General features: G+C 43.5%; 1 protein-coding gene across 2 annotated transcripts; it reads left to right on the forward strand.

Moving 5' to 3' along the window:
- Positions 1–4,957: 4,957 nt before the first annotated feature.
- Positions 4,958–8,992, forward strand: kcng4b (potassium voltage-gated channel, subfamily G, member 4b). Of its 2 annotated transcripts, none has more exons than XM_057021466.1 (3): positions 4,958–5,285; positions 5,954–6,763; positions 7,611–8,992. In XM_057021466.1, exons 1-3 carry the CDS (start codon positions 5,265–5,267, stop codon positions 8,412–8,414), a joined length of 1,635 nt encoding a protein of 544 aa, XP_056877446.1. In that variant the 5' UTR covers positions 4,958–5,264; the 3' UTR covers positions 8,415–8,992. The 2 variants fall into 2 exon arrangements, with proteins under 2 accessions (XP_056877446.1, XP_056877456.1); XM_057021476.1 differs by having other exon boundaries at positions 4,959–5,280; positions 5,942–6,763.
- Positions 8,993–12,177: the final 3,185 nt, after the last annotated feature.

Here is a 12,177-nt window from a genome sequence, read left to right on the forward strand (position 1 = left end):
AACAAATCATCAGCTTCCTGAAGGAGTCAAACTGCTCCACAGGAATGGAAACATAAGAGGGAGTAAGTGGGTGAGAGGCAGAGATCAGAACTGTTTAATATGCATGCTGAAAATCTGTGAGGATCCTCAGATATTCACAGCTTCTGTTCATAACGGACAGTTTTATCTCAAGGAAACATGCTTTACTTTGATTTATTTTTAAATGTTGCTGAGAAACAAAAGAGACCATACATTTGTTTGAATTTAACTTCACACAATATTCATTTTTCATTCTTAATTTCCAGGCTGTTTATATTTAGCATTCAATAAATCAGAGGAAGCTGAAACATTTTAGGCAGGTTTACATGATCAGAATAGAGGTTCGATCACTGTGTAACAGTTTTATTTTATTTGTGAACGTTTTTGCCTGTACTGTTCTGCCTGTACAGTAATCCCGGTTTATGGCAACATGAGACACGCTAGAGCCCATTTTCATTCTTGCAGGCAGTACATTTTAATTCTATATGTGTGCGTCTGCCTGCAATCAAGATAAGGACATTTTTTGGAAGTGATCACATTTTATCTGGTCTTCACAACAGGATTGACGATTAACGCCCAGTTATAAAGTTGAAGGTTAGAATAAGGTTTGCGAGAGATACATTGTCTATGAATGTCCTCACAAAGATAGAACTATGAGAGAGACAGAGCGAGAGAGAGATAGTGTGTGTGTCTGTGTGTGTGTGTGTGTGTGTGCGCACACACGTGTGCGTGCATAATAATTTTGCTTCAGGCTCATAGTTTGCGCTGGAATAATGGAAAATGCATAATGCCTGCACACACACACACACACACACACACAGGAATGATTTGAGTTCCTCTCTTTGATTATTTCCCTCCCCTTGACCTTTACGTGTATGTTTTTTAATCAGCTCTTCTGCTCTGTGTTTGTGTTTTATTCTCGTTCTCCTGCTCCACATGTTCTTGTAATGATTCTGAGGATAGCTACCAAAGGGTTAGGGTGGGGTGGGGGGGGGGGGGGGGGGGGGGGGGGGGGGGGGGGTTTGAGGGAGTGAATCGATGCTTACTAACTTGCCTTGTTAATGCTGATTTAAAGGAAGGGATGAGATTGTGTTTCTGCCCCTCAGCTTTGCCAATAATCAACAGATTCATCAATAAGTGCGACATCAGACAACAGCTGCTACCTGATTGGACGTCAGGGAGGAAATTTTAATTTTCGTTTACTATGTGTGCCCCTGTGGATCAACTCTGCATCTGTTATTAATGAATATATGATTCTGAATGAGATCGGGGTCGCAGAGATCTCATTTACAAGTCAGATGTGGATCTAAAAAAAGATCATTTCAAATAAACACCCATGATCACTCGGCGCCATCACAACTGCTGAACATTGATTCATTTATCAGCCAATCCTGGATCAAACATGCACATCCAACCCCCCCACCGAGGTATAGATTGGAACTTAAAGCTGATATGAGTTACATGATATCAGAATGCAGATTTGATCTGAGTCATGTTGTTTGCGGTGAAACACGCGTTTGTTCCTCTGATCCGCCCGTCTGTCAATACCGATGAATGTTTACGCTCTCTGTTGACCTGCGATTATTCAGGTAGAAAATGTCAACATGGCGTCGCTGCCAAAGCCTCCAAGCGGCCACGGCGACATCTTTCCACCCCCCCACCCCCCCCGCTCTGTGGGATTTTAAAATTGCAGCAACCAAAGTGTTTTTACAATCAGGTAAAAAAAAAAAAGGGGGGATAAAAAAATCACAGAGGATTTACATTTGAGACGATTGAAAGATTAAATCTTTAAAAATACCTCAAAGAGATTAAGGCTTTTTAGAGATTAAGGCAACTCTGGAAGAACATTATTAAATGCAGAAAGATGTGAACTTTAACACAGACGGCTCAGATCAACCCAAGCGTGCAGTCACAGGACTCGCACCTTTGCACCATCAGGCCTGTTTCTCTGCCTTAATCTGTAATCTGGGCAGATTTCCTGCACAAATGAGTTTAAATACCGACAGCACGACATTGTGAGAAACACGAGCTGTAAACGTTCTGTTCTGGCAGCTCAGCTCCATTTGTCTCTGACAGCTCTGGGAAATTTCACATCAGCACCGTCCCTGCAGATTCCCTGCATCCCATCATGCATCTCCCTCCCAGGACACCAGCAGTGATGCTTTAATGGCAGTTACTAAACAACGCTGAGGCAGAAATATCACCACTGACTGGAAAGGGCCTCTGTGCCTGAATTTCATCCAGTATTCTTGTGTCACACATTCTGAAGCTGTATTTTTATTTTTATTTTTTTGGCCATGTCGGCCATTTGTCCAGGGAATTTTCCGTTTGGGGGGTTTCTACTTGCACGGTCAACTGGAAACTCACAAAATCAAACTACTGAGCATTAAAAATACTCCCCAGATGAGTAGCTGCTGCGGCTTTAAAACACATCGAAGACTTTGTTTCTAGAAGGACTCCAAACAAAGCTGCTGGTAAACTGAGTCGGGAGGGGGCTGTATCTCATCCATGGCAGTAAAAGGACACCTGGCCTACATAATCTGATTCCTTCCTGGCTCCTCCAGCGATGCCCCACGACTTCCGCCCTCTCCTCATTCCATTATGAGAAACTGGAGACCAGCAGGAGCGAAGCAAGCAAAGGCTGCATGAGTAACGAAGCAGAGCTGCACAGACATGCCCCCCGTCATCACACACGGCCCAGCAGCAGATGATGCTGGCAGTGCAGGCCAGGGGTTAATTAACGGCTGTTTGAGAGGACGCCAGTCAGGACGCCAGGGTGAGTTATCTGTTGTTCTGCTGCCTGAGTCCCCAGGTGACTGGGCACAAATTACAAAGAGTGGAGGAATTCCCCAGGAGTTTGTTTTAATTTCACTGAAGACGGATTCCATTGAACCGCGTTAACTCCCAATGCCATCAGGAAATTAGGCTGCCACAGAGGCTTAACGTTTCTTAGGAGGAATAATTTAGAGGCTCCCTCGTAAACGTGCGACAGTAAAAGAATCGTAAATGCTGATGGAGTTTTAAATGTGGTTGTAATGGAGTTTGTTAAATGCAGCATTAATTAGCATAGTGGTTGATGTTAGCTTTTCACAGGAAATCTCAGCTCATTTTAAAATGTATGCAAATCCCACAATGCATTGCAATAGTGACAGTATGAGTAGCAAACACTACAGTCACATGCAAATTCTGTTTGATGTGAATGTGTCACTCGGCAAAGTTTAATTTTATATGTCCATGGTTGCCATGGTTACAGTAAAAAGGAATCCAAGAATTTATATTCAACGATCTGTACTCTGAAAAACCTGACATATGTAACCGGACAGCTGGCTCGTACTGATGACATCACAGTTATTTAATGCTCCAGAGGTGTGTGTGTGTGTGTGTTGGGGGGGGGGGGGGGGGGGGGGGGTGGACAACCACAGTTTATTCTTTCTTGACCTTGAGGTCATTGGATTGCCCCTTTGACATTTTGATAATCCCCCCTAGTGGTGTCAATTGTTCCACTCAGGATTGTTCCAGTCAGGATTGATTTTCACAGCAGCTCCCAGCATGCTCCTTGTTGACTCCCAGCAAGATCTCTGGTGGCCCACCACCACCAACACCCCCCCCACCCCTGCTGGATTATAGCGTAATCCCTGATATCCATCAACTGGGGAGGTCAAGAGGCTGTTTTATTACAACTCCACGACACGTCTCATCTTGTACGTGACCTGGATTGAACTAAATTGTTAACTACGGGGAGGAAAAGAAGCTGCGTCAACATCATTTTTGAAAACACAAAAACAATTTTTCCCATCAGCATCTTTTTTTAAACCGGTGATTTTTCAAACCTGCTCTGATGTGAGGTTCACTTACTCATCTCACATGGATAAAACTCAGAGAGAAACACCCACACACCAGCAAAGAAGAGTGTGATCGACCAAACATAAACAGGAAATAAAGCCTCACAAACCAAACATTTATTTTACAGAGGTCATAGTCAAAGCGCCACAGTGTCACCATGACAACGACAGCTGGAAACACCAGCTACTGGCTTCCACCACCTGTTTCATGTGAAGCAACAATATGACGTAAGTCTCTGTGTATGTTTATTTGTGTGTGTGTGTTATTAATCCTCTCCGTTTGGAAATCATCCTGTACAAACTTTGTCAATCAGGCTTTAGCTGAATTTGGACAAAAGCTTTCTGTGGACTTTATTCTGAAGAGCAGATTTACACTATAAAATATCCACTTTTTAGGATGTCTTTAATAAAATCTTTACACAGAAAATGACTTGGAATGTTCAAATTTAGCCCCATCTACAGGTCATATTAATCGGTAACATGAATACTATATGCTAAAATGCTTAATATCGTCAAGAAAGGAACTTTTATTGGCATAGATTTTCACATGAGATAGTGCAGAATGATGGTCATAGTTTAGCTTTAAAGGGCTTGAAAGAAAGTTGAGATTATAGCTAAATATGTTTAGCTATAATCTCAACGTTCTACTGTGAGTAGAATAAGGTCGTGCTATAGGCACAATAGCCATTATTATGCTATTGATACACTTTTTATGAATTTCTGCTAACATATTGGCACGGATTAGCAATTTAGCATTTTTACTGGAAGTAACAAGCGGAATAAACAACATTATCGTGCTTACCGAATCATGGGCAGAGCATATTGCAATACCGAGACCAACCACTGGGGATGTTTGTGCTGCTAAACTCTGTGCTACTTACATTTTACTCTGCTGCATAAACTGATCAAACCTCTCTGTAGGAATTCAAAAGGCTTCTTGATGTCTAAGAACGAGGAAAACAAGTTTCATAAAAAAAACTTAACACTTTTTTTTTAGAGTGGGAATAAAGGGTAGCAAATGGAGGAGGAGGAGCAGAGAAGGGTTGGAGGGAGGAGGAGTATAGAATGGTTGGAGGGAGGAGGAGGAGGAGGAGGAGGATGTTCCTGCTGTCAAACACAGATGAGAACAGCAGCAGGGTTTTAGAGAACATCATCGTTAGATAATCACATTTGTTCTGTCCTGGACAGCAGTGGGATACCACCGACCACAAGAAGAAGGAGACGAGGGATCAAGTTAAATGGATTGAACTCGAGCACGTACAGGGAGCCGGAGGATCTGCACAGACAACTGTGGATTCTACAAACTTGTACAGAGTAACGTGGCTGATTACTGATTAATCATCAGTCATGTCTTAATTATGGGAGGAGAGAAACAACCACGGAGAGAATAAAGAGCTGCTGCCCATGTGCACCACTCAAGGTGAGGTTATTTAACTTTTACTGCCTTTTTATTTGAATTTCAACAATTTTAAACATAGAATAAACCTGGAAGGTTATTTTAAATCAGACGACATACAGACATGTGGATATTTTACTCATCTGGAGTAACTGAGTACATCTGCTGTACTACATTACATGTTTTACTTATCTTTAAATATTATAAAAAACACAAACTCAGAATAAAACATATAGTTTGGATATAACTGCATTGAAGGTGCTTTTGTGGATAAGATAGATGTAAGTAATTGAATCAGAAAACGTAATGTGACATGACTTTGAGTATCATGTTATACTGTAAACACGATCCAGGATCCAGCCTATTAAAATTTCAGCAATCAGTGGTAAGAATAGTTAATTATTACAACTAAACCCGCATTTAAACTCCACCAAAGTGAAGCACAAATATTTTATGACTACTTTGCTTTAACTGATGTCATCTTTCAAGTTTGATTGTTAATAATTGAAGCTTTGGTTTAGAGTTTTTGTTTGCTGATGTGGGTAAAATCAGCTAGCGAGAGACGGGACACGTGGACACATGGTGGTCCGAGGACAGGACCTTGTGGGATGACACGAATGCCTTTTTGATTCTAGGAATGAAAGAAACAACTGATTTGACTGATTTGTTGCTTTTGCCTCCCCAGTTGTCCTGTCAGTCGTTTTCTCTTCTGTCAATCGTTTTCCCGACCCCGACCCGTCGGTACTCCAGCATGCCCATCATCAGCAATGCCAACCATGACTTCAGCACCTACTCTGTCAGCAGCGACGACAGCAGCCTCGACCGCTTCTTCACTGAGATCCCGGAGACTGAGACCGTCAAGGGAGTTCACTTCCAACGAGCTCAGCACCTCCGTGACCACAAGGCCTCATATGTGGTCGACCACACCCTGCAGGTGCTCGTCAACGTGGGGGGGAACCGCTACACTTTCCCGTGGAGCACTTTGGAACAGTTCCCCCAGAGCCGCCTGGGCCGGCTGCGCTCCTGCACCACCCCTGAGGAGATCGCGCGTCTCTGCGACGATTACGACGAGACACGCCGGGAGTACTTCTTCGACAGGAACCCGACGGCTTTCAGGGTGATCCTCAACTTCCTGGCTGCAGGGAAACTGCGTCTGCTGCGGGAACTTTGTGCTGTTTCATTACACGATGAGCTCGACTACTGGGGCGTGGACCCGGGCCATATGGAGCGCTGCTGCCGGCGCCGCATGGTCGCCCGCGTGGAGGAAAAGGCAGAGCGGGAGTGGAAAGAGGAGGAGTGGAGGCGGAAAAGAGCAAAGCTGAAGAAAAAGACCAGGGTGGTTGAGAAAGGATCCCGCAGAATGGCCTGGATGCTGAGAGAAGTGGTGGAAAACCCCCAGTCGGGGTTGGCCGGGAAGACGTTTGCCTGCCTCTCGGTTGTCATGGTGCTGGTCACCGTCATCAGCCTTTGCATTAGCACCATGCCAGAACTCAGAGAAGACAGCAGGGTGCGTACCAACAGCTGGCAGCCACATACAGAAACATCCTATTAAAGCCAACCATGTTATTAGAGGCCTCACCACTTTAATCAGTAGGGGGAGATATTTCCCACCTAGTTTTACCGTGTTCAAAATAATACTGAACATTCCACACCTCAAAATACCGTACAGAACATCAGCGCTGTTGCTGGCAGAGGGAACATCTAATGGAAAATAATGTACAAAACAACAGTTTACAAATACTATACTAATATCTTTACATTCATCAAATACAATGAAATCTCTTATAAAACTTTACCACGCCGTCGCTAATGCTAAACTGCGATTGGTGGTGTTGTGTGTAAATTATTGTTCCCCTACTAACTGGACATTAGCTTTAGATGCTAATTCAGCACATTTCACCGCCACCAATAAGTATCGCCTTATTGTCAGGAGTTGTATTTCTTCTGGCTGTTCCAAGTCTCCAAGTCTAGATTGAAGCTATCGATTTGGCGCCATAACGAGGTTTAATGTTCAGCCACGTGTCAGTAAACATAAATAATTACGCGCAGTTTGAGAACTCTTAGTGCATCCTAGCGTTCGAGTCTTCTCGTCTTGATGACCTCGTTTGCATCTGATATCACTCAAGGATGTCAAGTGGAAATAGATTTTATTTATTTTTGTATATTTGATTGTAACACACATTATAGAATCTGAGTTATTTTTGGGACCACTCGGTAAAGGAAATACTATAGCTGGTCTATTTTGGGTGTTATTAACCAGCTAAAATAGCTGATTCCCACGGCCTCCGTGCCATTTATAACTGTTGGGGCTCCCCAGCAGGTGTTCACAGCAGCCTCTCTCATCTGTTTGGCAGGGCGAATGCTCCCAGAAGTGCTACAGCATGTTCGTGGTGGAGTCCATCTGCGTGGCCTGGTTCACCTTGGAGTTCCTGCTGCGCTTTATTAACGCTCAGAACAAGCTGGCTTTCGCTCGCGGCCCCCTTAACATCATCGACGCCATCGCCATCCTGCCCTACTACGTGTCCCTGGTGGTAGACGTCAGGGATGACCTGCACGACGACGTCATCATGGGCACCGGCAGAGGCTACTTGGACAAGCTGAGCCTGATCCTGCGCCTCCTGCGGGCCCTGCGGATCCTGTACCTGATGCGCCTGGCCCGCCACTCGCTGGGCTTGCAGACCTTAGGGCTGACCATGCAGCGCAGCATGCGCGAATTCGGCCTCCTGCTGCTCTTCGTCTGCGTGGCGGTCACCCTGTACTCCCCCCTGGTTCACCTCGCGGAAAACGAACTGGCACCTTACGCCACCACGCACTCTCACCACAGCTTCAGCAGCATCCCGGCCTCCTACTGGTGGGCCATTATCTCCATGACAACAGTGGGCTACGGCGACATGGTGCCACACAGCATCCCAGGACAGATAGTGGCGCTGACCAGCATCCTCAGCGGCATCTTGATCATGGCGTTCCCCGCCACGTCCATCTTTCACACCTTCTCGCGGTCGTATCAGGAGCTGAAGCAGGACTACGAGCGGCTGTGGAAGGAGGAGCGAGATGAGGAAGAGGAGAACCTGCTGAGCTTATCAGCAGAGGAGCCGACGTCGACGTCCAGGGAGGAGAATGACGGCCACGCGGCCGGGCTTCCCACCTCGGCGTTTTAATGCTAACAGTAAACTATCGTGATGAAACCCCGTCAAGCCTCAGAAACGTGTCGGGGTGTGTTTCTGCTTTTATCTCTGTGCTCAGCAGGTTAGATGTGTAGAAACATCACATTTATCTTGCTGTTTTTGTTTTCTGCCTACATAAATTGGCCATTATTTCATCCATCACCATATTCACCCATCATGGTAAATTAGCATTTTTATCAGCTGCATTATTTCATTCCTCCATCCAGTGTTCCCAGTATTCCCAGTATTCTGTCCTGAGTGTCTTCCGCTGAAGCGCATTAGCCTCACGAGCTAAATTGTGCTGGAGAGAGTTCGTAACCCAAATTATTATATAAAGGAAAAGATGCTGTTCAGCTGTATCAAATATTTAAAAAACAGATTCAACCGCTCCTAAATTAAGAAAAGATGGATGTATGAATGGCTCTCCTAAAGGACCAAAAGGTTGGAAAAACTTCAGTCAGCTCTTTTGATCTGCAAATTTAATGATCCTTGAATCCTTGAATGATCCTTGTTCTTTTTTTCCTATCGCTCCTCTGAAGGTCGACGTTCAGAAATAAAAGTAAACTATAGGGCTGGTTTGTCTGTTTTCTGACAAAATTCAGATTTATAAGGAAAAAAAAGCCTTTGAAGCTATAAATATGACGTTTGCTCATATCTAACAGGATGTCTTATCTGAGACTTAGGTGGTGTGAAATTAAAGGGAACATTTATCACTTTGTTTGCACATTTGAAGCGAAGCTCTGTGTCTCCTCGCTGACAGATGGAGACTTTTAAAGGTTCTTTATTCCTACTTAAATTGTACAAACAGTTACTGGCGTGGAAACTTTTTGAAACAATGGAAACATTGAAGTCCCGTCCTCCTCCTTCTTCACCCCTTCTCCTCCTCCCGCCTGCACCGCCTGTGACTGGGGGGGTACAACTGAACACCATGATCACATTGATATTTCTTTGGTATTTTGGCTGCTTGCACTGGTTCCTCCCCTACGCTGGAGGACTTCACCTCTGCTGCTGGACAGAAGGTCAAAACTGTCTGATTTAAGACTCTGAGCGCTCTTCAGGCTGCAAGACAACACGCCTGCGGGGCTCTTTTCAACATGGAGAGCTGTTAGCTGTTAGGAGCCTAAAAAATTACATTATTATTCATCACCAGGAAGTAATTGTATTCAAAATAAAGTGTGATAATGATCTTTTATTTATGTGACAAAATACATTTTTATTAACTGCAATTTCCCTCTGAACACTTGCAACTGAATACTAATACAGCTGATTTTCCTCTTACATAAATAAACAGGCCAATTTCAGGCCAATTATAAAAAATAATTATGTTAAGTTATTAGAGTATCTAAGGATGCTTCATCGCAGCAGATCTCGCAGCCATTTCCGTACAATTCAGTGTAGTATTGAACGGCATCTTTGTGGTTTCACCCGCTGGTCTGTTGAATTTTTCCAGCAGGTACTTCGCCCAGGTCCAGTTACTATCCAGGCAGAATATTCTGTTCTTCAGCGTCATTACTCTGGGAGGAGCACAAACGGTGTCAGTTTACACAGTCACTGTGATTGAAATGGACATTTTAGTGGGGGGACGATGAGCAAATGTTAGAATCACCATAAATTTCGCTGTAATGGCGAACAAATATTAAGAACTCAATTTAACCGCAGACTAGAAACTACCGAAGGCAAACACTGCCGCCTAGTGGACACGCACACACGCGCACACACACATTTATTGATATTTAATCTCTCAACTTGTTCGCACCTTTCTTCATGTACTTACTGAATTGCTTTGACGCTACAGTCACTTTTTACGACTATCTTCACCATCTTTTCTGGAATACAAGTCATGCTCACATTTCGACAGCATTTCCGCAGAATGATGTGAACGTCTGAGGCTGTAAACAGACACACACACACTTAAGTTTGCTTGTTTTTACCTACAGTTATTGTGGTAAGAGTGAAAGATTGAGGTACTGACCAGCGGAGTCTTCATGCAGGACGCAGACCAGGATGATTAATGCGAAGGTCGCCACAGTCTTCATGTTTTGTGGTGTGATGGGAACCTCTCGAGTTGCTCCTCTGCATCATCACTGTCTGCAGAGCCGCCGTTATATACACGCTCAGTGAAGTTCTTGGAAACAGCCCTTCCCTTTACGCAAGGCTTCCGCTAAAATTGGTACGGAGAAAATTGTGTTGGCGTTTAATTAGTAGCAGAAAGAAGAGGAACCAAATAGGCCCATGTAACCAAATAGGCCCATTATGTTCCCTGAGGAACATCCAAGTCACAACATTGGGAGAAGATAATTCTTCTGAGCAAACCCTGAATTCTAGGACTGTTTTTTGGGTTCTGTTAAAGATTCAAGTCTGTTCAACATAATCCCGTGATCACTGGGCACTGGGAACCAGTAAAATCTTTGCTCAACACTCATATGAGAGGTTTATGTTCTGTCCCGAGAGAAATGTGTAGCAGAGCTACTGGTTGGTCCTTCATCCAGATCACTTTCAAATGCTGGAGTCACCCTGATCTTTACACGTTTGTGCAACACACTCAACAAACACATAACAAATGTGGAGCAATCAGCTCCAAAAACAGCCCTGAACTCCCAGCATCAGGTACTGGGAGGTAATAGGAAGACCATCCAGAATGAACGATGGTAAAGGGGCTACAATCATGAAAACACACTCACGAATCTGCATGACATCATCAGCTAGCGAACCTTTCATCAGTGGTGTATTATTTCATCAGTGGTGTATTATTTTGATTGTAAGAACTGCTGAATCTCCTGTTTGTCAGTTCCAAATTCAACTGAATTTTTGCTGTTCTTTGACCTCACTTTCATTTCCCCAAATGGTGTCCACAGAGGCAGAATCGCAGACCTTCTGTGAACGTTCACAGAACCACTGCACACACACCCACACACACACACCACACCCACACACACACCCACACACACCACACACACACACCCACACACACACACACCCACACACACACACACACACCACACACACACACCCACACACACACACACACCCACACACACACACACACACACTTGCACTCCTATCTTTGTGGGGTCTTTTGGGTCAGGATCGATGTAAGTGGAAGTCATGAGACCGGTAGGAAAAAATAACAAGAGTAAAATGTCATCAGGAATATTAAATAAGGTACAATTAAAGGATTAAAGGTCTGATTTCCTAACGTGTGGTTCAGTGCTGGGTCCAAAGCCATTTACTCTATATATTAATGATATCTGTAATGTGTCCAAACTGCTGCATGTTTTTAAAATTGCTTTTGTCTGGCTCAGGTCTGAGGTACCTTCTGGAAACTTAGGAAAAAGATATTCACATTTTTAAGAGTTATAGATCCTTAATTGAGCAGGAAATAACATTAGGAAATCATATTAGGAACAAACAGAGTAAAAAAATCTAAATTTATGGAATCATGTGAGTGCACCTCAATGATTTTATAATGTTTTCTTTTAAAATAATATTATTAATAAATATTAGACAAAACTATGAACAAAGCTTTATTAATGAACTGTCATGGAACTTTGTAAATATATTGTGTGCACATGTTTTTGGTTATGTTTCCATCATTTTTCCTTTTATATGAAAGATAGTTGGTGAAACCTTATTAATGTAAGAAAGGTAGGTAATAAAGTATAAAGTAAATATACTATTTTGGCCTGTGTATATTTCTATTTGTGTGTGAATGTAGGTTTTGCTGTACTGATAAAAGAAAAAAAAAAAGTCTGTGAAA

The sequence above is a fragment of the Takifugu flavidus genome, chromosome 2 (genome assembly GCF_003711565.1).
Source record: "Takifugu flavidus isolate HTHZ2018 chromosome 2, ASM371156v2, whole genome shotgun sequence".
NCBI classification, from domain to species: domain Eukaryota; kingdom Metazoa; phylum Chordata; class Actinopteri; order Tetraodontiformes; family Tetraodontidae; genus Takifugu; species Takifugu flavidus.